Below are 26431 nucleotides of genomic sequence, written 5' to 3' on the forward strand. Positions count from 1 at the left end.
AATAACAGTGCCAGCCAGAGTGCTCCCAATAACAGTGCCAGCCATAGAGTGCTCCCAATAACAGTGCCAGCCATAGAGTGCTCCCAATAACAGTGCCAGCTATAGAGTGCTCCCAATAACAGTGCCAGCCATAGAGTGCTCCCAATAACAGTGCCAGCCAGAGTGCTCCCAATAACAGTGCCAGCCAGAGTGCTCCCAATAACAGTACTAGCCATAGAGTGCTCCCAATAACAGTGCCAGCCATAGACTGCTCCCAATAACAGTGCCAGCCATAGAGTGCTCCCAATAACAGTGCCAGCCATAGACTGCTCCCAATAACAGTGCCAGAAATAGAGTGCTCCCAATAACAGTGCCAGCCAGAGTGCTCCCAATAACAGTGCCAGCCAGAGTGCTCCCAATAACAGTACTAGCCATAGAGTGCTCCCAATAACAGTGCCAGCCATACACTGCTCCCAATATCAGTGCCAGCCATAGAGTGCTCCCAATAACAGTGCCAGCCATAGACTGCTCCCAATAACAGTGCCAGCCATAGACTGCTCCCAATAACAGTGCCAGCTATAGAGTGCTCCCAATAACAGTGCCAGCTATAGAGTGCTCCCAATAACAGTGCCAGCCATAGAGTGCTCCCAATAACAGTGCCAGCCAGAGTGCTCCCAATAACAGTGCCAGCCAGAGTGCTCCCAATAACAGTACTAGCCATAGAGTGCTCCCAATAACAGTGCCAGCCATAGAGTGCTCCCAATAACAGTGCCAGAAATAGAGTGCTCCCAATAACAGTACTAGCCATAGAGTGCTCCCAATAACAGTGCCAGCCATAGAGTGTTCCCAATAACAGTGCCAGCCAGAGTGCTCCCAATAACAGTGCCAGCCATAGAGTGCTCCCAATAACAGTGCCAGCCATAGAGTGCTCCCAATAACAGTGCCAGCTATAGAGTGCTCCCAATAACAGTGCCAGCCATAGAGTGCTCCCAATAACAGTGCCAGCCAGAGTGCTCCCAATAACAGTGCCAGCCAGAGTGCTCCCAATAACAGTACTAGCCATAGAGTGCTCCCAATAACAGTGCCAGCCATAGAGTGTTCCCAATAACAGTGCCAGCCATAGAGTGCTCCCAATAACAGTGCCAGCCATAGAGTGCTCCCAATAACAGTGCCAGCCATAGAGTGCTCCCAATAACAGTGCCAGCTATAGAGTGCTCCCAATAACAGTGCCAGCCATAGAGTGCTCCCAATAACAGTGCCAGCCAGAGTGCTCCCAATAACAGTGCCAGCCAGAGTGCTCCCAATAACAGTACCAGCCATAGAGTGCTCCCAATAACAGTGCCAGCCATAGAGTGTTCCCAATAACAGTGCCAGCCAGAGTGCTCCCAATAACAGTGCCAGCCATAGAGTGCTCCCAATAACAGTGCCAGCCATACACTGCTCCCAATAACAGTGCCAGCCATAGAGTGCTCCCAATAACAGTGCCAGCCATAGACTGCTCCCAATAACAGTGCCAGCCATAGACTGCTCCCAATAACAGTGCCAGCTATAGAGTGCTCCCAATAACAGTGCCAGCTATAGAGTGCTCCCAATAACAGTGCCAGCCATAGAGTGCTCCCAATAACAGTGCCAGCCAGAGTGCTCCCAATAACAGTGCCAGCCAGAGTGCTCCCAATAACAGTACTAGCCATAGAGTGCTCCCAATAACAGTGCCAGCCATAGAGTGCTCCCAATAACAGTGCCAGAAATAGAGTGCTCCCAATAACAGTACTAGCCATAGAGTGCTCCCAATAACAGTGCCAGCCGGAGTGCCATAACCCCATTACAATTTAGAACATTTCTAAATATTATTTATGACTGGTGTGCTGGTATGGGCCCAGACACTGTGTGATTACATTTTCACTCTGTATTACCTGCGTCTCCTCTGCTGTCTCTTGTATATGCAGGCATCACTATATTGGGACTATACCGAATCGGGGGTGTCAACTCCAAAGTCCAGAAGTTGATGAATACGGTTTTCTGTAAGTATCGTCTGTTGTGCAGTGGAATGTAAAGGGAAACAATTCACAGAGTTTCTAATAGTCTCTATGAAAGGATTGTCCCAGGCGAGGCGACGCCGTACAATGCTGCAATCCCCCGGTGGGGGCCGAGGACTAGAGCGAGCGGAGCTGTGGTGGTCGTAATGTACAGTACTGGTCAGAAGTTTGTACACCCCCTGTCATGTAATGTTTGTTTTTTATTCTTACTGGAATGTGCACGTTGTAGATTCAGACTGAAGGCAGCAAAACAGCAAAGGGAACGAGGCGTAAAAAAGCGGGTGAAACTAGCATGTGTGTGAAACCTTAGATTCCCCCTTTTAGTGCCCCCTTTTACTCTGATGACAGCTTTGCCTCCAGATTGAATGTACAATGTGCACGTTCCAATAAGAACAAGGAAAACCATTGCACGAACCGGTGTTTCCAAACTTTTGACCGGTACTGTAGGTGTAACCTCTGTATTCAGAAATGAGATTATCAGACGTGAATTGAAGTCCAACCTCACTGATAAACCTTTCCATTTACTCTACACCAAAAGGGAACATTATAAGAAAATGTAATATTAACTTCTGCTTTTCCCCTAGACCACCAGGGACTATAACCTTAGCCTCTTCTACCCTGGATGCCCAAGAAATCGTATATTAACCTCCTCTTCTATATTAGACCACAAAGAATAATTGAGTTACCCTAGAAAACATAATATCAACTTCTGTTATTCTCCCTAGATCAGAGCGGGATATAATATCAGAATTCTTTTTTTACTCTAGACTGCCAGGGCATCATCCTAGAAAACAGAAAAAATATTAACCTCTTATTTTTTCTCTACACCACAAGACAATCAAATAAACTCCATCCTCCATGCTAGACCACACAAAAAATGAGATCAACTTATAAAAAAAAAAGAAAAGTTTAATATTAACCTCTTTGAACATAATATTAACTGTCTACTGTACCCTAGACCACCAGGAAATCAAGTTTATTCCTTTTTTTTTTATACTAGACCACAAAGAAAAAAAATAAATCGCCTTCTATAACTATGGAAATATTATTTTTAACCCCTGCTTTTCCTCTAGACCACAAGGGACTTTAATATTATCGACCACAAAGGAATGAAATTAACTTAATCCTCCATGCTAGACCACAAAGAAAAAAAAAATACCTTATATATCTAAGGAACATATCTATTTTTTTTTCACCCTAGACCACCAGGACATAACCATGTTAACCCTTTCTTGTACCCTAGATTATTAAAAAAGCCGTATTTACCCCTAAGCCACAAGGGAATAAAATAATAACTACCTATTTTTACACTAGACCACCAGGGAATCATTTTAACACTTTTAATCACAAATAACTATTATTAACTTAGAAAACCAGGAAAACAAATATTCCCTCCGCTACCCATGAGCAATATATTAAAATTAGTTTAAAAATATATATTTTTTTGCCTAAGCTTGGCTGTCCCCCATACTTTGAGTTATACAATAAATAATTGATGTGAGGAAGACAATAATAAGGTTTTTGCAGTCTCACAATGATGAAGGTATAGAGCCATCCTCGGTTAACTCGGTCTTTCACCGACACTATTGTTCGCCATCAGTACACAGCTCATTACCTACACCTAAAATAGCCCAATAACTGCAAAGAGCTGAAAAGGCAACGAAGACGTCAAATATCATTAAGGACAGGATGACATTGTCAGATCACAGTATAAAAACCTCTTCTCGCTCGATATGGATTTCTAAGTACGGCGCTTGTGAATACTCACTTTTCAGAAACTGCTTTAATGGGAACCTGTATGAGTGAGATCCTCTTTTAAAGGGCTACTCGAAATAAAAAAATAGATATTGATTCATTAAGGAGACTTTTTTTTAACTCTGTAATAAACATTTTAAATACCATATACCAACAGCTGTGTCTTTCCATAGCTTAGATTTTCCAGGATGAGTGGTTCAAGATGACCTGTTTTTGAAAAAGAAAAACAAATGATATTCTGTCGAGAGTTGTTTATGCTGTAGTGGTCTAGGGCAGAGAAGTTAATGTCACCATCCCTGATGATCAAGAGCTGCGTCCCTGGTGGTCTAGAGTGGTACAGACAAAGAATCATATCTGGAGTCTAGTTGTTTACTCGCCTCCCAGCGTTCCAAAGATGTCTCTTTTTCTACAGGAAAATGCTCTTAATTTTCGTCTTTTATCTTCTTTTTGCGTCTTTTTTTTTTAATGCAAAAAGTCGCATTTTAACGCTAAAATTTGGGAAAATGTGTGCAAAATTTCCAGGCATGTATAAAATCACTTAAGCCGAAAATTATAAATTGGCTGCAAACATCTTGAAAATGAAATCCGAGCACATGATGACGAACAAAAAAAAAACACAGTCAAACATAGATCGCGTAGACTTAAAAAAAAAAAAGCAACATAAAATGAAAGATCAAATCAAAAACAGGTTAAAAATGGCTAAAACTAGTCATAAAAGGGCACAAATGTAATAATAAATCGGGCCTGGAGAGTCAAGGATTTCAGAAGCATTAGATATGTAAATGTATGTGTCTAAGACGTGAAAGTAACCGATTCTTCATTCTGAAATCTGTTTTGATTTTTAGCACCTAAAGCTCCTCCTGATATGGATATTGATCTAGAATTATGGGACAATAAGACCATAACAAGCGCTCTAAAAAACTACCTCAGGTGAGTGATGACATACACATCGGAAACAACGGAGGCCAATTTCTGCAGCAAAAGCCATAAAACATACCCCTCTCCCAATAATTGTCACGAATGTGTCACATCCTCCTGGGAGATCTGGGGTTAGGCAATCATTACGTATTGTGAATCGTGGGTCTTCCATTTAGTTTGTGTTTTGTTCCTCATATTAAATGGATTTCGTTTCCTTTGGTGCTGAAGAGGTTAATGACTCTTTGTATGCTGGTTAGGGACAGGCAGCTCCATCTCACAGCTGCTCCTCACCTGCTCATTTTCTCTCTCTATATAACCTGGCCAGACCTTCTCATTCCTGCCTGTGAAGTTTACTTCCTGACTTGCTGGACTTTGTGTGCTAAAGTTGGAGTTCGTAGTTGTTGCTGGAGATTGTTGCGTGCTGTTTTTGGGTGTATTCTTTCTCCATTATCCTATTCGAATTTGGTTTGTACCTTCCTATCCTTCCCTTTATTACTCTCTACCTTTGGTATGTGTTTTCGTTTGTAAGTTGCTTTTTGTTATCTCTGTTTCTTACGTGTATATAAACTAACATATCTGTCCCAGACCTCCTGGGGTGAGGGGGAGGGGACAACCTAGGACATTAATAGGAGCATAGTAAGGTCTGAGACTCAGGCCTCTCTACCTTTTAAGAGTACCCTCGGGACTGGGATAGTTAGGCTCCCAGTTCCAGGGACAATTTGAGGCCCCCCCTTCCTTACTAAAGACCATCACAGCGTGACAAAAATATTTGGCAGGGATAATAATAATCAGCCATAATTGGTGACAGGTTGGGACTTTCTTTTGACTACCCATCCCAATGTGTTTTCTTGTAAAATGATCCATAGTCCTGACATGGTCAATATTAATAATTGTAGAGCTCAAAGCTCCATATTTCTGTCACGGAGCTCGAAATTACCTGTATAGATGAAACGTTAAAGTTCACTCAGCCTTTGTCCACCACTTGGGGGAGCTAAATAATTGTAATAGCAATATGGATTGGCCTCTGCTTTTATGTATTTTGTTCTTTTTATTTATATATTCATTTATTGTGTCACTCATAAGATCATGAAAATCCTTTGGGGGAAATTTCAGCATTTAAGTATATATATATTTTTTATTTGATTTCCTCTGTAACTGGGACTGATATATTAGCTCCAGTTACAGGAGAAGTTCCGCTTCCTGGCTGCATAGCAGACCTCCCCTGAGTATTTTTTTTTTTTTTTTAATTCCACCCTACAGTTCCTGAGATATGGGCCTTTTTATTTTGTGCTACTTTTTTATGGTCTTTACCATGAAACCGTATTTTCAGGATAATTATGCATAAGTCACGCCCCTGATAATCCTGTGAGCCCCGTCCCCTTGGCAAAAGCCATAAAAATTTGCACCAAATAGAAAGCCTAATACCTCTGAAACAATTTGGCAGATTTTATAAAATCTTTTTTTTTTCTTTGTGTTTTCATGAAATGTTGAAAATTAGTTTTAATTTTTCGATATTCATTGTAAAAATGACCTGGTGGCATGATTTTCCAGATCAGTATGAATACAGCTCTCCCAAACTTGTATACCGTAATTCTTATTATCTTTTTGTAGTTAAAAAATATAAATCAGAATTCTGTAAAATAAAATAGTTTTTCAGCACTTTCTAACTATTTTTTTTTTATTTGTCCAGCATGTGTGACTGCTTTTTTGTGTGCTTAGCATTTATTTTCATAGGTACTATTTTGATAGCTTTTTATTACATTTTTGGGGAAAACAAAATGGTGATTCTGACATTTTGATCTTTTTTTCATTGTGGCATTATGAGTTAAGTAATTTTAGAATGACATAGATCATACTTTTACAGGCACGGTCATAACAAATATGTTTATTTTGTTAATTAATTCCTTTATTTTCAAATTGAAAAAAGGGGGGCAATTTAAAGGGAACCTGTCACCCCGTTTTTTGAAGATGAGCTAAAAATAGCGTTAAATAGGGGCAGAACTGGGAGTTACAGTAGTGTCTTTTGTGTGTCTTTATTACCCACCTATGCTGCTGAAATACCTTTGTAAAGTCGCCGTTTTGGGCTGTCACTCACGCTGGTCTGGTCCTATGGGTGTGGTGACAGCGCTGTTTCTCCCCCAGATCAGGCTCATCATTCCGTTGGTGGCGTAGTGGTGTGCGCATGTCCAACAGAGAATATCCACTGCCCAGGAGATGAAAAATAGCGCGATCTGCGCTATTCAGCCGTTTACCGGTGGGCGTGGCCATCTTTCTGTGGCCGCGCGTGCGCAGATGGAGCGCTCTGCTGCCCGGGGCTTCAGGAAAATGGCCGCCGCGATCTCCATCTGCGCACGCGCGGAATCCCGCAGCCATTTTCCTGAAGCCCCGGGCAGCATAGCGCTCCATCTGCGCACGTGCGGCCACAGAAAGATGGCCGCGCCCACCGGTGAACGGCTGAATAGCGCAGATCGCGCTCTTTTTCATCGCCTGGGCAGTGGATATTCTCTGTTGGACATGCGCACACCACTACGCCACCAACGTAATGATGAGCAGGATTCTGGGGGAGAAACAGCGCTGTCACCACGCCCATAGGACCAGACCAGCGTGAGTGACAGCAGAAAACGGCGACTTTACAAAGGTATTTCAGCAGCATAGGTGGGTAATAAAGGCACACAAAAGACACTAATGTAACGCCCAGCTCTGCCCCTATTTAACGCTATTTTTAGCTCATCTTCAAAAAACGGGGTGACAGGTTCCCTTCAAACCTACCGGTACATATTTTTATTTAACATGTGCTTTGTGTTCCTCTAGGTGCCTAACTGAGCCTCTCATGACCTATAAATTGCACAAGGATTTTATTCTCGCTGTCAGTAAGTATATCCATTACATACGTTTTTAAAATAGAAATATATATATAAATATATTATATCACTGGTCTTGGTCCGGAGCCGTCCTCCTTCTTGCTTTGTGTGGATGACACGTGCTAAGCCATCCACGCAGAGTCCCCGGCATCGTGCTCCTGCGCAGGTGTACTTCTCTGTCCTGTCCTGTAGTGCGCCGGGAAAGGTCAAAGAGCCTCGGCACATGCGCACTGCATTACTTTATCCTGCCCTTATCATGGCAGAGAAGTATGCCTGCGCAGGAGCGCAATGTCGGGGAAACTATGTGGATGATGTAGGATGCCTCCTGCACACAAAGAAAGAATGTGGACAGCATCGCAGGAAGAGAGGAGGTGCTGGACCAAGACCTTGACGCCCATCGGACCCTACTGTATGAGGGCTGAGAGGTGGTGGCCTTTCCTCATAGGGTACAAACCTGGTGACAGGTTCCCTTTGAAAAAAGGTTCAAATAGAAAAATGAATATAGTGCAAACGAAAAAAGGAGCAAAACACTAAATACTCAACAAAAAATGGGTAAATGCAATAATGAATTTACATCTTCTGTTCTTTTCTCTACAGAATCGGATGACCAGAATTACAGAGTACAAGCGGTACACGCCTTAGTCCATAAACTACCGGAGAAGAACCGAGAGATGTTGGATATCTTAATTAAGCACCTTGTCAAGTAATGATCTATTCTTACCTGTCGTACATGATGTAGACAAATCATACATTTGTCATTTTCAAAAAGTTTGATCTTTTTGTGCTTTATTTTTTAGCTTTAATGTTTTACATTTTTTACTTGTGACAGAGTTAAAACTCACCAAGAAAATGTTTTAAATATTTTGCCAGTAATCCTGTTAGGTAATATTGTAAATATCTTTGGCCATGCAGGGTATCGCTGCATAGTCAACAGAATCTGATGACTGTCTCCAACCTTGGCGTAATCTTTGGTCCTACACTGATGAGAGCCCAGGAGGAAACTGTGGCAGCAATGATGAATATCAAGTTCCAGAATATCGTTGTTGAGATTTTAATAGAACATTATGAGAAGGTAATATTCTATATCCTGTCGTGATTTAGTAATTAATTAATTAATGGATACATTACTTTTTTATTAAAATGTTCCACACAGAATCAAAGCTTTTTTCTTGAGTTCCTCCCAAGATTCACGTAGAGGTTCTCCTCCTTGATTGTCTTCTTTGCTTGTCTCAAGAGTGTGACAATTGCTAGACCTTCGACCCCTATGTAAAATTTTACAGGTCCACCATAATCTGCAGAAGTCAAAATGGGTCTAGTAAAAGTAGACTATTTGACTACTTCATTCCCAACCTTTCTCACTGCAGGTGAGATGGATGGATGGGTGGCAGCGTCAATGCTAGAAAACACAAAAATTAATCGCAGAAGAATTAGGTGACAAAATGAGTGCATATCCTTGGTGGAATCATCTTAATTAGTCTTGAAGTGTCCTTAAAAATTCTGTACAGTGGAAAAACATAAAAACCCCGCTAGGTGGTACATCTTTAAGGACAACCAAGAATGCATGGGTCCTAATTAAACTTGTAGGGCCATCTTGAGCATCATGTGGTTGCATTGGCACCTGTACTATCCAGTGCTACAGGTGTCCAGTATATTGCCTATCGTGGACATTGGTTCCAGTGGGGTAATAATCCCTAAAACTCAAAAAACTTAGAAACTTAATGATAGCTAGTGTAGGATACATATATTTTCCCCACAGATAGGTTACATTTTAGATGATCCAAAGTATTAGCAGAACCCTGATTCTGAAGACACATTGATAGTCTTTGGCCGCCGACGAGAGCCCTTACGAACCTCCTCCTAGGTGACAACTTCCTCGGCATCTTTTCTGAATTGTAGCCCCGATGTGACGACATGCATGAAAAACTATGACATTGTGCCTTGCCTACCAATGAGTGGAGGTGCCAGAGATGTCCAGAGCAAATACTGGGGTAGGTAAGTAGGAAAACGTAGTGGTTCTGGAAGATGCTGTACCATTTTGACCAAAAACATTCAACTACTATGGGAACTGAAAATACATCCTTATGATCACAGCCATATACTGCAGGATTTCACAAATTTGCCTGACCTGCTTACACAAAGGCAAAAGAAGTCTCTAGCGCATGAAGGGGTTAAGTAAAATAAAACTAGTTAAAACTCCAGAAAGAAACTTTTCATTAAAGAACATTGAAAGCTCTCAGTCCATTGACGCACTGAGAGTCACAGTAGGTGTAGACTTCCCGCTTGAAGAAATTAGATTGGTGATAAAAAATGGTGTTTTCTAAAGCACCAAACCGAAGACCCATGCAGTCTACATCATAAAGAGACATTAATGACCACAAACGCCAGAACTGGAGCCTACACTGTGTCCATCAAGAGACAAACAATCGCAATTTATCAGGTTCCACATGCAGAGAGCTCTACTTATATGACCCGCTATTTCATATCTACTCTTTTACCTTTTCATGAAGACTCCAGATTTCTCACAATACAAATTCAATAAATTTTTGAGACATTCTAGCAAAACCCTCAACAGTCTGCAACTCACATCACAACTTTGGAGTGGCCACATATAGACACGTATAGCATAAACATCTCCCAACATAGTATTACAAAATCCCATTAAAAAAATGGATATTTTGCATTAAACAATGTGGAATATTCTGACCCAAGTGCAAAAAAATGAAAAGCCATAGCGGTTCATGAAGCTATGAATTACCATTATCCTTAAAGAGGTTGCCCACTACTAGGACAACCCCTGCTGAAATGCTATATTCCTCAATGGAAAATTAAATGACCATATGCTCAACTTCTGTACTGGTGCCGGTCCAGCGGTGTTGGCACCCGCCTCCCGAGGCTCACATTGTTATGCAGCCAATCAGCGGCCACTTTAGAGCTGCTCTGCTCTCACTTCCTTTGGACAAACCTCAGAAGTGCGGGGGAAGTAAGAGCACTGCATCTCATTAGCGGCTGCTCAGTAGGTATGGCTGGAATATGAACATACCTATCAATGGTTTGGTGACTTACATCATCAATAATTTTGCAGGATTCTCTGTAGTCATAAAAATTTTATCAAATTTATTGTTGGCAAATCTTGTTTTACAGATTTTTCACACCGCACCAGATCCAAATGTACCGCTTCCTCAGGTTCAACCGCGTTCGGTTTCTAAACGAACCAGAGCAATCTGCCTTTCTACAGGTCCCAGGAAGCCTAAGGGGCGGTACACGCCATGTCTGGCTGATCATGACAGTGAGTATTCTCCAACGGGTATTCACTTACTTCCCTTTTACCCAAACCACACATTGAGCTCTTTTTCAGTGGTTTTACACACATTGGGGTATATTAATTGGTGAATATTCATTATTGCATTTGCAACTTTTTTGACTCGTTATTTTTTGTTTTTCGCCTGTGTTTTTATTTGCCTTTTTATTCTTTTTTTTTCATTTGCGCCTTTATTAAAGTCTATTTTATATGATTTAACTTTTTTTTATGTTCGCTATTGTATGCAGGGCTTGGGATTTCCAGATGATTTCAGCTGATTCCTAAATTGTGACCTTTTGAAAATTCGTAACATTTTTGCGCAAATGTAATCTAATCTTTCCTTGGATTGATTTTTTACTCAGATGTTGCACGTTTTAGCCAAACGTGTGACTTTCTCTAAAGGGTCGCAGAACAGTTTAAAGACAACCATAAAGAGCATTTTTTGTTTTGATCAAAATTCTTGAACCATTTTGAAGAATTAGATGTTTAAATCATCAACTATTACTGCAAGACGAAAAAAAAGAAAAGAAACTAGCAAATGATGAATCAAGCCCTTACGCTAGATCATCTTAAAGCGAATCTGTCAGTAGGATTTTGCGAAGTAAACTACAGGCATTGTCAGGTTGGTACTGTTACACTGATTAAAATGATACTTGGGATGAAGAAATCCGTCTTGTGGTTCTTGTGTAATCAGTGTTAGAAGTTTTCAGTTACTGAGATGCCCGTGCTCTGGAGCCAGACTGTAGACAGAGTCTTATCTTGGTGGTCTAGGCCAGAGAAACCAAGGAAAGACCTGCCCACAGGCCGCCCGAAGCACAAGCATGTTCCTCATCATAGAGACAGAGAGAGACAGACTGTTTGCGCTTCAGAGCGGCCTGTGGTCAGGACTTTCCTTGGTTTCTCTGTCCTTAAGCAGGAAGATAAGACTCTGTGTACAGTCTGGCCCCAGAGAAACGGGTATCTCATTAACTGAAAACCTCTAACACTGATTACACAAGAACCACAAGACTGATTTCTTCACCCCCATTATCATTTTAATCAGTGTAACACTGCCAACCTGACAATGCCTGTAGTTTACTTAGCAAAATCCTGCTGACAGGTTCGCTTTAACTGGTTTATGCTGTATGATATATCTGGAATATTTTAAGGTTGGTTTACACAATTGATTAGCTGACTTCATACCAGAAATTTGCTGGCAAATTTTTGGGTGCATGGTGTTGCATGTTAGGTCACACCCATTTTTTTGGCAAATCACATCCATATTCAGTGAGGGCATGCCCCTCTTATTGGGCCCAGTACATAATGTGTTCAAAACACATAATACATATGTTGCAAGTAATTGCATGAAGGACTGTTGTTTTCTGAAGAAAATAACTCCAGAATTCATGTCAAAAACAGATCTGTCAAGAAAGAGAATAAGTCCTTCCTTTCAGTTCCCCAATTCACTCTTGACTTTGCTTTGAAAAACTGCATCATTGGTCTTTAGAAAAAAAAAAGAAATGCTGGGTGTGAAACCAACATTAGGCTGGGTTCACAATTTGCATATTTGGTGCTGATTTTCTGTATGTAAAATCTGCACCATTCCGGAATACCAGTAAACTGGATGAGTTGCAACTTACTCTGTATTTTTCTTTTTGGTGCAAATATTAGCTTTCGTTTACGTTTTTCTGCAATCTTCTGCATGTCAATTTCTGTTGCAGAAATTCAACTTTTTGCTGCAGATTTTACACATTCATTTCCATGTAGATCCTTAAGTCCGCAAATTAAACCCCTGTCTAGAATTTAGAAAACCATATGTAAAATCCCTACAAAATGCGTAACGTGTGAACCCAGAGTGGTATCTGCTTGTGTGTTCCAGTCTGTATTCTTATATATTACTTTGGAGTTTGAGTTCTCTTTTAGTTTTATATATTTTTATTTTTTTCTCTGAAGGTGACTCCTACAGCAGCAGTCCAACGAGTACCCCAATGGGTAGTGTGGAGTCCCTGTCTTCACATTCCTCAGAGCAAAATGTCAACTCAAGGTGTGCCTCATCACCACAAAGAGACAAGAAAGGAGGGGGAATTCCTTGGGTCACCTCCACACCATCGTCTAATGGTCAGAAGGGTTCCAGTCTATGGACCACAAGCCCTGAGTCCAGTTCCAAAGAAGATGCCTCCAAAACCGACGTAGAGTCAGATTGCCAGAGCGTGTCTTCTGTTACAAGCCCTGGGAACGTTTCTCCTCCAGTTGACCTGACCAAGAAAGGACATTATGAACTGTCTGGGCGCAAGCTCTCTGCTGCATCTTCTCTCCGCTCCTTACCTTCCACAGAAGGTAGCTAACGTCTTGTTTCCTGGCCCTAAAGATTGAGATGTTAACATTTTTAGCTGGGAGACTTTGACATTGCACAATTTCCATCTAATCTTGGTGATTGTCAAATTTTTAAAGAGTCATTTCTGATGTATGTACCTTATTAAAATTAAAGAAGACATCTACTAAATTAATCTTCAAACATATATTGTTCGTGCCAGATTTCTAGTGGCCAAAAATTTCTAAACAGTGCCAAATGGAAAAGTTGAGCAAAAAGATTTACACTTCAGTCTTGGCCCAAAATTAAGGGTGCGTGTTGGGCTCACTAGACCTTAGCATTCAGGGCATCTCTTACTGTTACTACATCGTGTGACATCAAGCCATTGCAGGGTCTAGCAAGTGAAAGAGTTGCCCAAGAAGCCGGCTGCAAAACCGAAAACCAATGGCAGCACAAATGTTTTTGATCAGCCCTACCAAATGGGTTTTTTGAACTCTACAGGTCACGATAGCCAGTCCGTTGGCTGACAAACCTCAGGCGGGTTGGAATTCACATCATAACCACTAGATGGCCACATATAAACACATTTAGCATAAACATCTCCCAACAGAGTATCTCTAAATCATGTTTAAAAAAAAAAACAGAAAAATAATGAACACCACATATCTTTATTATAAATTTAGTCACACTAAGATTAGGATAATTTCTTCAATTATTTGCATATCTATCAATTCATGGCTTATAACATGTGCTGTCTAACTTACTACAGGTATAAAAAGTAGAAGTCCATCCACTCAAAGCTTAACATCGGTGGACCTTAAAGACGTCCCGAAGGCTTATCCCGATTTACCTCCTAAGGGAATAAGGAGGAGGCTGGACACCGGTTCTAGTAACGGATACCAGAGACCTGGATCAGTGTAAGTTCTAGATAAAATATACTGTAATTGTAATATTTTAGTATAAGCCCTAAAAAGAGTCTTTGCTGTTAGCTAAGGGTATGCTCACATGGGTCAGATATGCTGCAGATTTTTCTCCTGGAGTTTCCAGGTGAGAAATCTGCATCATTTTAGAATACCTGAATTTTGTAAGAGATCAGGGATCCCCTGGGTGTCAATTTATGCTGTGGAATGCCACAGAAATATTGCGAAATGTGGGCTGAAATCCGTACAAATGTGTAGTATTTCCACAATGAAATCTGCAGCAAAACCCTTAGATTTGGTGTGGGTTTTCCTCTGTGGATTTCCCTCGGTATTTATGTATCCAAAAAGCATTATTTACACTGAGTTTGGAGTTTCTGTCTGAAGGAAATATTGGAGAATGCTCCAGATGCTTCCATCTAATGTTATTCTCTGATGTATCGCAATGTACAGATGTGGGCAAAAATTGAAAAGCTGACACAAATTCTGGTTTTAGCAAAGTTTGCCAATTGTGTTTTTAACCTGGCAATTTACCAATTTTCGCTAGATTGTGACGAAGAGTTATCGGATGAATTGCAAAAAAATTGCAAAGTGATTAATTGCCAAGAAAATGAGCTGGATAACAAAAAAAAAAAAACATTTCAGCTGGATTTTAGCCCTACCACAAAATGACCTGCCAACATAATTTCAGTGACGTTCTTAATAGCTCGGGAGAAAAGTTTACCAAGGACAAGGTAGCTGATATCACTCAGTCATGCTGATTGAATTCTAAGAACAGACTGGATGCTTTAAAAGGGAAATGGAGCTTGAAATCATTGACTTTTTCTGCCTGCCATGGTTACTTCCAAGGAAACGCTTGAAGTCGTCATTGCTTTGCATGAAAAAGGCTTTACAGGCAAGGACATTGTTTCTTGTAAGATTGCCCCTAAATTAACAATTTTTTGGATCATCAAGAACTTCAAAGAAAGAGGTTCACTTAATGTGAAGAAGGCTGCAAGGTGCCAAACTAATTCTCGCAAGTGTCCCCTAAATAGGATTTAGCTATAGGGTCAGTTATGCACCAGTGCTGAGCTTGCTCAGAAATGGCAGCAGTCAGATATCTCTGCATGTACAGGGAAGAGAAAGCTTATCAAGGAGGCCTGGTGTCATGAAGGGGCAGCAGTATAGAAGCCATTTTTGTTCAAGAAAAACATCAAGCTCAGACTGAGATTCTGAAGGTATTACAGGAATTGGACTGCAGACAGCTGGGGTAAAGTTATTTTCTTTGATGATTTCAGACTCTTTGGGGCAACTGAAAGGTGAGCGCTACCATGAGTCCTGTATATGCCAACAGTAAAACATCCCGAGACCATTCATGTGTGGGAGGAGGCTCAGTCACAATTTGGCCTAAGAACACTGCCATGAATAAAGAATGACATCTAAACATCCTTCAAGAGCGACTTCTCCCAACGATCCAGGAGCAAGCTAGTGATGAGCAATGCTTTTTCTAGTACTATGTTACAAGGCAAAAGTGATCACTAAGTGGCTAAGTGAACAAAACAGTAACATTTTTGGGTCCATGGCCAAGAAATTCCCCATATCTCAATCCCACTGAGAACCTGTGGTCAATCCTTAAAAATCTTGAGGACAAATAAAACCACAGAAATTGTGATAAACGCCGAGCACTGAGTGCAGCGCCCCAGAGACCTGGTCGTTGCAGTAACATCGCTCTGCCACTAAGGGGAGTGATGGTACGTCTGATTGCACTGAAGGAGTTCACCTGACCAGGTATCACAGGCACCAATACACTTCACAGTCTGGCCTCCAGGGGGAGCTAAGGGTGCTATGTATTAGGCCACTCCTCACAATCTGGTAAAACTGGGGGTTAGATAGAAAGTTAGAGAGAAAGCTGACTGGGTTGGAACCAAGCAACATCTTGTGGCAGAGGGTGCTGCAGGAGAAGATTCAGGGGGGTCCCTGTCAGGAGTGGGATCCTGACAGAGGCCTAGCGAACAGAAAAGAACGTTAAGGAACCGCGCCTGCACTACATTGCGGCGGTATCTCAAGAAAGGACAAGAAGCGAGGTTTATTGTGAAGCAGTGAGAAACGAGATCGCAGCAATAAGGAGGTAACACCAATAGGAGTCGTGCTGTAAGATCGAGGCAACATCCTGTTGAGGCACGTAGCCGGTGGCCAGAACGCCGAGGAAGTATTAGGCTCCAAGCAATACTTCAAACAGAGGCAGAACAGTTGATTTTAGGTTGGCTGTCTCACCAAAATCACCTAAGAAGACATAGGGGGCAACTGTGGGAGAGGGGCGACACTAGGGTCCCGGAAGAACTCCAGGCCTTCCCGTCATACGGGTGCGTCCTATCCATATCATCTGGGGGACGGAGAAGAACATCAGAATAGACATAAGTTGTGGGAAATAACATCAGAAACAGACACAACAGTTGTGAGGACTATCCCGTGGTGCTCAGCAGGGAAGTACTACAACACACAGGTGCTAGAAGGTAGGCACAGATTTCCACCTGCAAAGGGAACTCTGGAGGTGCCATCGGACCGGCCAGTCTCTTGCAGCTCTGTTAACCGTACTCTGGATTGAGGACCTTGAAGCCTTCAGTAAAGAGGTAAAGAGACTGCAACCCTGTGTCCTCGTTATTCATCGCGACCTGCACCACGCACCACCACTCACAACTTTCATTGGACGCCCCTTAGCAGGGTCACGGACCGGGTCTAGCCACCGTGACAACCCCAGAAGTGAGACCGAGAGGCCCGGTACCGAGTGTCCCGCGGCCCTGCGTCTGGGTGCGCTTCAACCTTGGCGTCACGAACAGGATCTACTTAAGCCTGAAGAAGCAGGTCATGTGTGCCTTGGAACTGTGATTTACTGTGCTTGAACTGTATTGCAAAGACTGTGCATTGCCATCACTGCCAAAAGTTCCCGCCAAAACCGCCGCCATTGCGGCGCCACGGGGAGCGCAGAAGAAGAAGGGCGTGCCATGGGAGGAGACTACCAAAGCGGCGCCAAAAGTGGTGACCACCCCCTCCGACGACTGCTGCGAGATGACGACCTGCCCAGAAGCACAGAAGAACCACCCCCTGGTGTGCAACCGCAGGAACTCAGACAAGAAGAAGTCCGACCCCCACGAAATGGCGGAGCCAGGTGCATGTGCAGCTATCGACCTCGAGACAGCAAAGGTGACCAGCGAGTGCCTGGGTGACGACGCAGTGATCCCAGATTATCCCCATCGACTGGAGACGGACCTGAACCCACCGCAGCTGAAGGATCCGAACTCCTTGGAGCCGCCGGCGGAGGAGCCGAATCCACCTATCCCGACCATGGAGCCAGCAGATGCGAAGCCGCGGAGGGCGGAGCCGTGTCGGGGGGACACCTTGGAAGAACCACGGTCCGAGCTGCTGCCGACTCCAGTGTCCTCGTCAGTGGAGCGGATCAGCACCGGTGGAACCACATCAGACGCAGGTATGGAAAGCGCTCCTGCTCCACCGACCGATCCAGCTCCCGTGACCGCTCCCCACCCCGACAGTGACCGGTTCCTCTCAGCGGAGCTAGTGGTGTTAACCCCCGACACGATGGAGAAGCTGGTGTCTCCGCTACCGACTAAGATGGGGGATCCCTTAGATGTGAGCTCAGAGGGAGTGATCTTCCAGTGGGACACCCCCCGGATTGGGCCAGATGGAGCCCGGGAGGAGGGCCTCACCCTTGCTGTGCTCACTTGGGAACAGTATAAACAATGTCTGATCCTACACTGGAAAAACCGAAAAGACTGATCCTACACTGGAAAAACCGAAAAGAGATAGAACAAATTGACCCACCAAAAGTACAACACCCAAAGCCTGCACACGGCAGGAAAGACGTGGTAAAGCGGGGAACTGTGCTGGCCTTTCACCCAAAGCGGGGTTGGGGCTCCATACAAGAACCGGGACTACCGACTGACATCTTCGTTACCATTTACAATGTGAAGACTCCCTTCCGTAACCGATATGGTGACCCATTACTACAAGGGGGGGACCAGGTGACCTACACTCGCCACCGGAGTGCACAAGGATGGTGCGCTCGGAACGTTCAACGTTGTGTGCCTGTAGAGGTGTCACCTGTTGCCCCGAGCATGACCGATCCGGACTTGACAGATCTTGCTACTATCGCCACCGTGCGCCTTGTTGCTGCTACTGAGCTTGCAACCAGGGTTAGCCTTCGAATCCAGACACCGGGTGACCTGGCTGCACCTGAGAGACGAACCACTGACACCGCATCGGCCGGGAGCCAGGGACTGAAGCCTCCACGGTCAGGAGACGTCCACTATCGGCTGATGTCTTGCAACTTACTATGAAGCCCTAAAGCTCTGCATATTGTATATAGTTAACTGTTCATCCTTTTTGTGTTTCTCTGCTGCTATAACCCGACCAGGGTTATCTCTTAAAGGATCTCTTAGTTGACCCGGGATCCCTATTTTGCCTTTTTGATTGGTTCATCGCTGTTTTAAAGACTATCGAATCATGGACGGTGAATGATTCACAAACTGTTTTGTAAATAGTTTGCACCTTATTAAAGGTGCCCCCTACTGGTTTTACAAGAAAAATAACTCTTTGCGAAGAAACTGTTCCTGGAAACAGTACAGGAGTTCCTGCCTTACACGGACTTGCAACTTGAGCAGTTGCACTACCTCAAAGAGACTTGGTTCCCTCTTAAAGGGAATGTTCACCATTTGCACTTAATGTACAATGTTGCTTTAAGAGAGAGTGAACAGTAATAATGTTTTACATAGAAAGTTATATGCAGCTAATTAGTCATAGAAAATGTTTGATAATGTTGTTAGAAATTGAGGACAGGAAGTGAACCCGTACGGGGTTAGAAGGTGAGTCCTCCTAGGAGCCATAGAGAGATGGTTCAGTGTTCCTGTGCTAAGAAAAGAGGCAGTAGGCCTGGGCAGATAGACAGGCGGTCCTGCATAAGACAAATCAAGAAGAAAGTGTTGCACTTAGAAGAGAGAAGTGATAAAAGTTAATTTATATTTTAGGAGTTTTATAGTAAGCCTTTAGTGGATTCAGCTTATACGTCCTTAGAGGCAAAGTTAAATTATTGTTGAGAATTTGCACTAAGTAGAATACCCGGCTGGGTAAGAAAAGTTATTTATAGTCTGTTATTTAAAATAATTAACCATGTTTATGTTTGTAACGTTCAAGTGTCCTCACCTCCCATAAAGGGAAGCGCTGTTCAAAAATGTACTTGTTTCTGCATTCCAAAAAGTTGTATGTCTTTTTGCTGACATGTATTGTTGTTTTCTTCCCAGTCCAGGAGTACTGGATTTAACCGGGGGGAAGTGCAGCGCCCCAGAGACCTGGTCGTTGCAGTAACATCGCTCTGCCACTAAGGGGAGTGATGGTACGTCTGATTGCACTGAAGGAGTTCACCTGACCAGGTATCACAGGCACCAATACACTTCACAGTCTGGCCTCCAGGGGGAGCTAAGGGTGCTATGTATTAGGCCACTCCTCACAATCTGGTAAAACTGGGGGTTAGATAGGAAGTTAGAGAGAAAGCTGACTGGGTTGGAACCAAGCAACATCCTGTGGCAGAGGGTGTTGCAGGGGAAGATTCAGGGGGATCCCTGTCAGGGGTGGGATCCTGACAGAGGCCTAGCGAACAGAAAAGAATGTTAAGGAACCGCGCCTGCACTAAATCGCGGCGGTATCTCAAGAAAGGACAAGAAGTGAGGTTTATTGTGAAGCAGTGAGAAACGAGACTGCAGCAATAAGGATATAACACCAATAGGAGTCGTGCTGTAAGATCGAGGCAACATCCTACTGAGGCGCGTAGCCGGTGGCCAGAACGCCGAGGAAGTATTAGGCTCCAAACAATACTTCAAACAGAGGCAGGACAGTTGATTTTAGGTTGGCTGTCTCACCAAAATCACCTAAGAAGACATAGGGGGCAACTGTGGGAGAGGGGCGACACTAGGGTCCCGGAAGAACTGCAGGCCTTCCCGTCATACGGGTGCGTCCTATCCATATCATCTGGGGGACGGAGAAGAACATCAGAACAGACATAAGTTGTGGGAAATAACATCAGAAACATACACAACAGTTGTGAGGACTATCCTGTGGTGCTCAGCAGGGAAGTACTACAACATACAAGCGCTAGAAGGTAGGCACAGATTTCCACCTGCAAAGGGAACTCTGGAGGTGCCATCGGACCGGCCGGTCTCTTGCAGCCCTCTTAACCGTACTCTGGATTGAGGACCTTGAAGCCTTCAGTAAAGAGGTAAAGAGACTGCAACCCTGTGTCCTCATTATTCATCGCGACCTGCACCACCACTCACAACTTTCATTGGATGCCCCTTAGCAGGGTCACGGACCGGGTCTAGCCACCATGACAACCCCAGAACTGAGACCGAGAGGCCCGGAACCGAGTGTCCCGCGGCCCTGCGTCTGGGGGCGCTTCACTGATTAGACAAGAACAAGCGGCCCCCAGTCAGGATTTGGCCGGAAGCTGATATCCGGCTGCCAGAGAGAGAGAAATGCAGACGTCTGGAGATATAAGGCCATGTTCACACAGTGCGTTTTTTACTGCAGAACCGCAGCGGTTTTGCCGCTGCGGTTCCGCAGCTGTTTTGCATGCAGGGTACATTACAATGTACCCCTATGGAAAACAGGAACCACTGTGCACACGGTCCTGAATTTCCCTTAAAAAGCCGCGATGAATCGGTGCGGGAAAAAAGAAGGAGCATGTCACTTCTTTGCCCGAAACTGCAGCGGTTCTGCACCCATAGACCTCCATTGTGAGGTCAAACCCGCAGTAAAACCCGCAGATCAAAAATATATCTGCGGGTTTTATTGCGGTTTGTGGTGCAGAACCGCTGCAGCCGGAAGTGCGGGGAAGCGGCAGGAAGTGCGTGGGCGGAAGTGCTTGGGCGGAGAGACATGGAGGCATACCGTCGCATGGGGATCGTGTCGGCCGTTTGATTGATTTGGTATGTGTGTGTGTGTATGTATGTATGTATGTGTGTATGTGTGTGTGCGTGTGTGTGCGTGTCCCCATGCGACGCTAGTGCCACCATTGTGCTAAGTCGCCGTATGGGACTACTACTCCCATCCGGTATTAGGATGGGAGAGTTGTCCCTGTGTCCGGCGACTTAGCACAATTGTAAAGTTACACAAAACACCTACACACAATACACATACATGACACACAGTACAGTACATACAACACATAACATAGAGTATATACTCACCAACAGCACACTTGTAGGCGAAGCCCTCGATCCTCCAGGAAAAAATCACAAAATAAAAAATCAAATTCATACTCCCTGTCCGCAGAATCCATAAAACGAGTGTCCCACGCCGATCGGCTGCTCTCCGGCAATACACTGCCAGGAGCAAAGCTCCTAGCAGTGTATCGCGTACTGTTCCGGAGTTCAAAGACTCCGGCGTCTCGGTTAACAGCAGTACAGCTGCGTTGAACTTTCCCACGCAGCACTGCCGTTAAGCGAGAGTGCCGGGGTCAATGACCGCCGGTAAACTCGCTCGCGCATGCGCAGTGACACACCAACAGGAACTATGGCTCCTGTCAGTGTGTTGCTGCAGCCGTGGAGAGCAGACATGTCTCTGGATGTGTCTGTTCTCCATGGAAAATCTTCGTGGGATACATGGCACTTAAATACGTGGCAATTAAATAAGTGACATGTAGCACTTATACGTGATACGTGTCACTTAAATACGTGATACGTGTCACTTAAATACGTGGCACGTGGCACTGAAATACGTGATACGTGGCACTGAAATACGTGATACGTGGCACTTAAATACGTGACACGTGGCACTTATACGTGATACGTGGCACTGAAATACGTGATACGTGGTACTGAAATACGTGGCACGTGGCACTGAAATACGTGATACGTGGCACTGAAATACGTGGCACTGAAATACGTGGCACGTGGCACTGAAATACGTGATACGTGGCACTGAAATACGTGGCACGTGGCACTGAAATACGTGGCACTTAAATACGTGGCACGTGGCACTGAACTACGTGGCACGTGGCACTGAAATACGTGGCACGTGGCACTGAAATACGTGGCACGTGGCACTGAAATACGTGGCACGTGGCACTGAAATACGTGATACGTGGCACTGAAATACGTGGCACTGAAATACGTGGCACGTGGCACTGAAATACGTGATACGTGGCACTGAAATACGTGGCACGTGGCACTGAAATACGTGATACGTGGCACTGAAATACGTGGCACTGAAATACGTGGCACTGAAATATGTGGCACTGAAATACGTGGCACTTAAATACGTGATACGTGGCACTTAAATACGTGGCACTTAGGCTATGTTCACATATGCGTTGTGCGCCGCAGCGTCGGCGCCGCAACACACAACGCAAACAAAAACGCAGCAAAACGCATGCACAACGCTGCGTTTTGCGCCGCATGCGTCCTTTTTTTGATTGATTTTGGACGCAGCAAAAATGCAACTTGCTGCGTCCTCTGCGCCCGGATGCGTGCGCTGCAGTGACGCATGCGGCGCAAAACGCAAGTGCGACGCATGTCCATGCGCCCCCATGTTAAATATAGGGGCACATGACGCATGCGGCGACGCTGCGGCGCCCGACGCTGCGGCGCAGACCGCAAATGTGAACGTAGACTTAAATAGCTGGATAGAGCTGGATCCGCGGGCTGTGATCTGGCCTACGCTCAGCACTCTGCGGAGCGCTGTCATTCAAAACACGTCCACTCATTTTGGTGTTTAGTCCCAAAATGGAGGATGGAAGAAGAAAAGGGTTGGACAAGGAAATGACATCATTTCTTTTTTTTTTTTCCCCCACTGCAGTTAAAGCTTTATTTGTGTCAAACACAGACAATCTGCAGAGAAAACTGCATAAAAAACCGCACTAAAAACCGCATCAAAAACCGCACCAAAAACGCATCAAAAACGCACCAAAAACGCACCAAAACCGCACCTGCGTTTTCTGCCAAGAGCTGCGGTTTTTGTCCTGAAAAAAAAGGATTGAAATCAGGATCGTGTGAACATACCCAAGGATCAACTTTGTAAATATTGAGTCTTTACATAAACTTGATGTATTTGTCAATGAAAGTTTAAAAACTCATGAAATGCTGAGAATTGTACTCCAGTAACTGTAGAAACACCCTACCTAATATCTAAAAATGCTAAAATGGCAAACTTTGTGAAATCCAAAACTTGTGTCAGTCTCAAAACTTTTGGCCAGGACAGTATAGCCATATAGCGGTATAAGTCATTTGTATGCTGTTGTACAGTATATGCAGTAACCAATAAATGGTTTCTTATCGTAGGGTGGCAGCTAAGGCTCAGCTGTTCGAGAACGCTGGATCAAACAAACAATCTACGATCGGTCGGTAAGGCTGAGATCTAATATGAGTATGTTAACAAATAATGTGTCCAGGGGACAGATGAGTCCTTCCTTACTTTTCCTTTCAGCTCCATAAAAATAACCAGCTTTGACATAAAATTAGAATCCGTTATACTCTGTCGGGAGATGTTTATGCTGTAGGTTAAAATTGGGCAAACATCCGGCCCATGGACAGAGTCAGCTGAAGGGTTGAAAAGAATGGCACATGGGCCTCATGGGTCCATGTATTTTACTCTATTTTTTTTGTAAATTTATTAGAGTAAGCCTACAATTGTGGACTCCTTAATGAAGTTTGTATGCCCTAGTAAATGGTCTTACTAAAATATGTTGGAATTGTCAAAATCGAGGGTTCCATGTTTCCATACAAGAAAGTTGACTCCTTTCCGAACAAATAGATGGCCAGATATTGGCAGTCCCCAATGTTCCTATAGATTTATATACAGGTCATGAAAGTAAAAAAAGAATCATTGCAGGACTGGACCTTTTAACTCCTTCACACTGCATAAGACTTACATCCGTCATGGAGCGGATTGTGGTGCATGTGAGCAGACTCAGGAGCGTTATATAGCCGGCACCAAACAGCAGTGTTCATGCTAAAAAAAAATCCCTCACGCAGCTCTATCGGTGAAAAATGAAATAAGTAATGGTTTTTGGAAAATGGCCACCAAAAACAATTTTTAAAAATTTGTTTTTTTACGAAGTTCTGAATTTTTTAAGCCTCTAAAACAAAAAAATAACTATGTGAGTTTGGCATCTCTGTGATCATACCGATGTGGAGAATCATCCTGTCAGGTCATTATTACCGCAGAATGAACGCAGAAAAAACGAAACCCGCCAATTTTTATAAATGCACATGGAATTCTTTGGCCTCCATTTATCAGTACGCTTTATAGTAAAGTCAGTGCTGCTATGAAGCAGCCAGGGATTGATATAATTGTATTTATATACAGCAGTACAATTGGTGTTAGTAACCATGTAAATCAACAGTGGAAAGAATAACATCCGGTTTAAAATAACCAAGAAAGTCTTTCACTATTTACCGTTAATGTCCTTTTCACAAAGTCGGTGCGCCTAGTCATGGTGGTCATCACCACGTAAGTTCTGTCTGAAGCTCTGGTCCTAGCGGGGGGGGTCACCGGATTTTCCCAATAGGCTGCAAGTCTCTTCCTGATGTAGTCTATTAAAACCCGTTGAGCCTCCCGTGCCCCAACCGGTCCACTCCCAAACTATAATCCTAGTCCCACCTGACCCCAGTACCGGAGGTGATAGCTGAAAGAGACAGCCCTGCTCACTCACGTTGTTCCTCCGCAATCGCAGGTGTGCCTCTCCTGTCACAGTCTCCTCACGGCTCTTCTCGGTGGAAGTCTCTTAGGTTCAGGGCAGAGAGCACTAGGCCTTGACTCTTGACAGGCAACTTTGGGTCTTGAGTAGTGTTGAGCGATACCTTCCGATATGCAAAGGTATCGGTATCGGATTGGATCGGCCGATACCCAAAAAATATCGGATATCGCCGATACCGATACCCGATACCAATGCATATCAATGGGACACAAAATATCGGAATGGTTCCCAGGGTCTGAAGGAGAGGAAACTCTCCTTCAGGCCCTGGGATCCATATTCATGTATAAAATAAAGAATAAAAATAAAAAATATTGATATACTCACCCCTCGGATGGCCCCTGGCTCTCACCGGTCCAAGCGTCTGCCTCCGTTTCTAAGAATGCAGAGTGAAGGACCTTCGATGACGTCACGGCTTGTGATTGGTCGCGTGACCGCTCATGTGACCGCTCACGTGACCAATCACAAGCCGCAACGTCATCGCAGGTCCTACACTCACTGCATTCTTAGGAACGGAGGCTGCCAGTTACATCGCTAAGGTCCAGGGTCCGCCGGAGGGGTGAGTATATCCATATTTATCATTTTTATTCTTTATTTTTTACATGAATATGGATCCCAGGGCCTGAAGGAGAGTCTCCTCTCCTCCAGACCCTGGAAACCATACACTGGGAACTTCCGATTCCGATTTCCGATATCACAAAAATATCGGAACTCGGTATCGGAATTCCGATACAGCAAATATCGGCCGATACCCGATACTTGCGGTATCGGAATGCTCAACACTAGTCTAGAGGCATGACCAGCGCAGGGCTGAGATCCTGGCTCTGACCAGCGTAGGTGGTACTTTGAAGATCTCCTGCTGGGAATCCGAACCTTCCTAGGTGGTGACCGACACCTGGGTGGTGCAAACCCTGCTGAGGCCTGTCACGTTGGTCTCTGCAGTGTCTCTGGAGCACGTCTGCTCCGCCCTGCTCCCTGGTGCCAAAGCTCCTCATGGTTTGGCAAGCTGGCCTTTTATATCAGGGAAGTCCTTCCTGTGGGCCACCTGATCCAGTCCAGCACATGAAGTTGCTCCCCCTGCAAATCTTCCAGCACCATTTGGTTCCACTTGATTTTGGCTTGTCAGCACATGGCAGTCTCTCCTCATTAAAGTCACACCCTGCAAGAGTTCTTCAGAGATATCGCTGCTTCTTATTACAGTGCCTTCGAATGCCTACTCTATGTCAATGGAAAAATAGAAAAAGTTATGTTTCTTGGAAAACGATTCTGTAACAGAAAGAGTTAAAGATCTCTGGTCATATTCCAATAAACAGGAAACGACCTTTACAAGATAAATAAATCATAAATGTGTCTGACCACAGCAAGGCCGCAGGTCATGGGAAACATGCCAGAAAGAAGTAAGAACTCCTGACTTCCACCATAACATAATATCCCCTCGAGGCAATCACCCTGCCCCACAAATCCCAACAACGGAAATTCGTGCACTTAAGGAAGACATTCTACCTTGGGGAGAGGGACCTTACTGCTCATTAACCTGCTGAGACTTGTAGTATTACAGTGAGCCTAAGAAACAAATCTAAAAAAGATTTTCATACATGCTGTCACATGCCGGCCTCCCACAATACAAGTGAATTGAGCA

General features: G+C 44.1%; 1 protein-coding gene across 3 annotated transcripts in view; it reads left to right on the top strand.

The window, feature by feature from the left end:
• ARHGAP42 (Rho GTPase activating protein 42) overlaps positions 1-26431 on the top strand; it is a 326179-nt gene that overhangs the window by 286220 nt on the left and 13528 nt on the right. For all 3 annotated transcript variants that reach the window (XM_077298474.1, XM_077298472.1, XM_077298473.1), the window contains exons 14-22: positions 1926-2000; positions 4616-4700; positions 7500-7558; positions 8147-8252; positions 8462-8621; positions 10691-10835; positions 12780-13163; positions 13907-14054; positions 23378-23440. In XM_077298474.1, coding sequence (XP_077154589.1) covers positions 1926-2000; positions 4616-4700; positions 7500-7558; positions 8147-8252; positions 8462-8621; positions 10691-10835; positions 12780-13163; positions 13907-14054; positions 23378-23440 — 1225 coding nt within the window. The remainder of the gene's footprint in view (positions 1-1925; positions 2001-4615; positions 4701-7499; positions 7559-8146; positions 8253-8461; positions 8622-10690; positions 10836-12779; positions 13164-13906; positions 14055-23377; positions 23441-26431) is intronic.

Source organism: Ranitomeya variabilis, chromosome 3 (assembly GCF_051348905.1).
Source record: "Ranitomeya variabilis isolate aRanVar5 chromosome 3, aRanVar5.hap1, whole genome shotgun sequence".
NCBI classification, from domain to species: Eukaryota; Metazoa; Chordata; class Amphibia; order Anura; family Dendrobatidae; genus Ranitomeya; species Ranitomeya variabilis.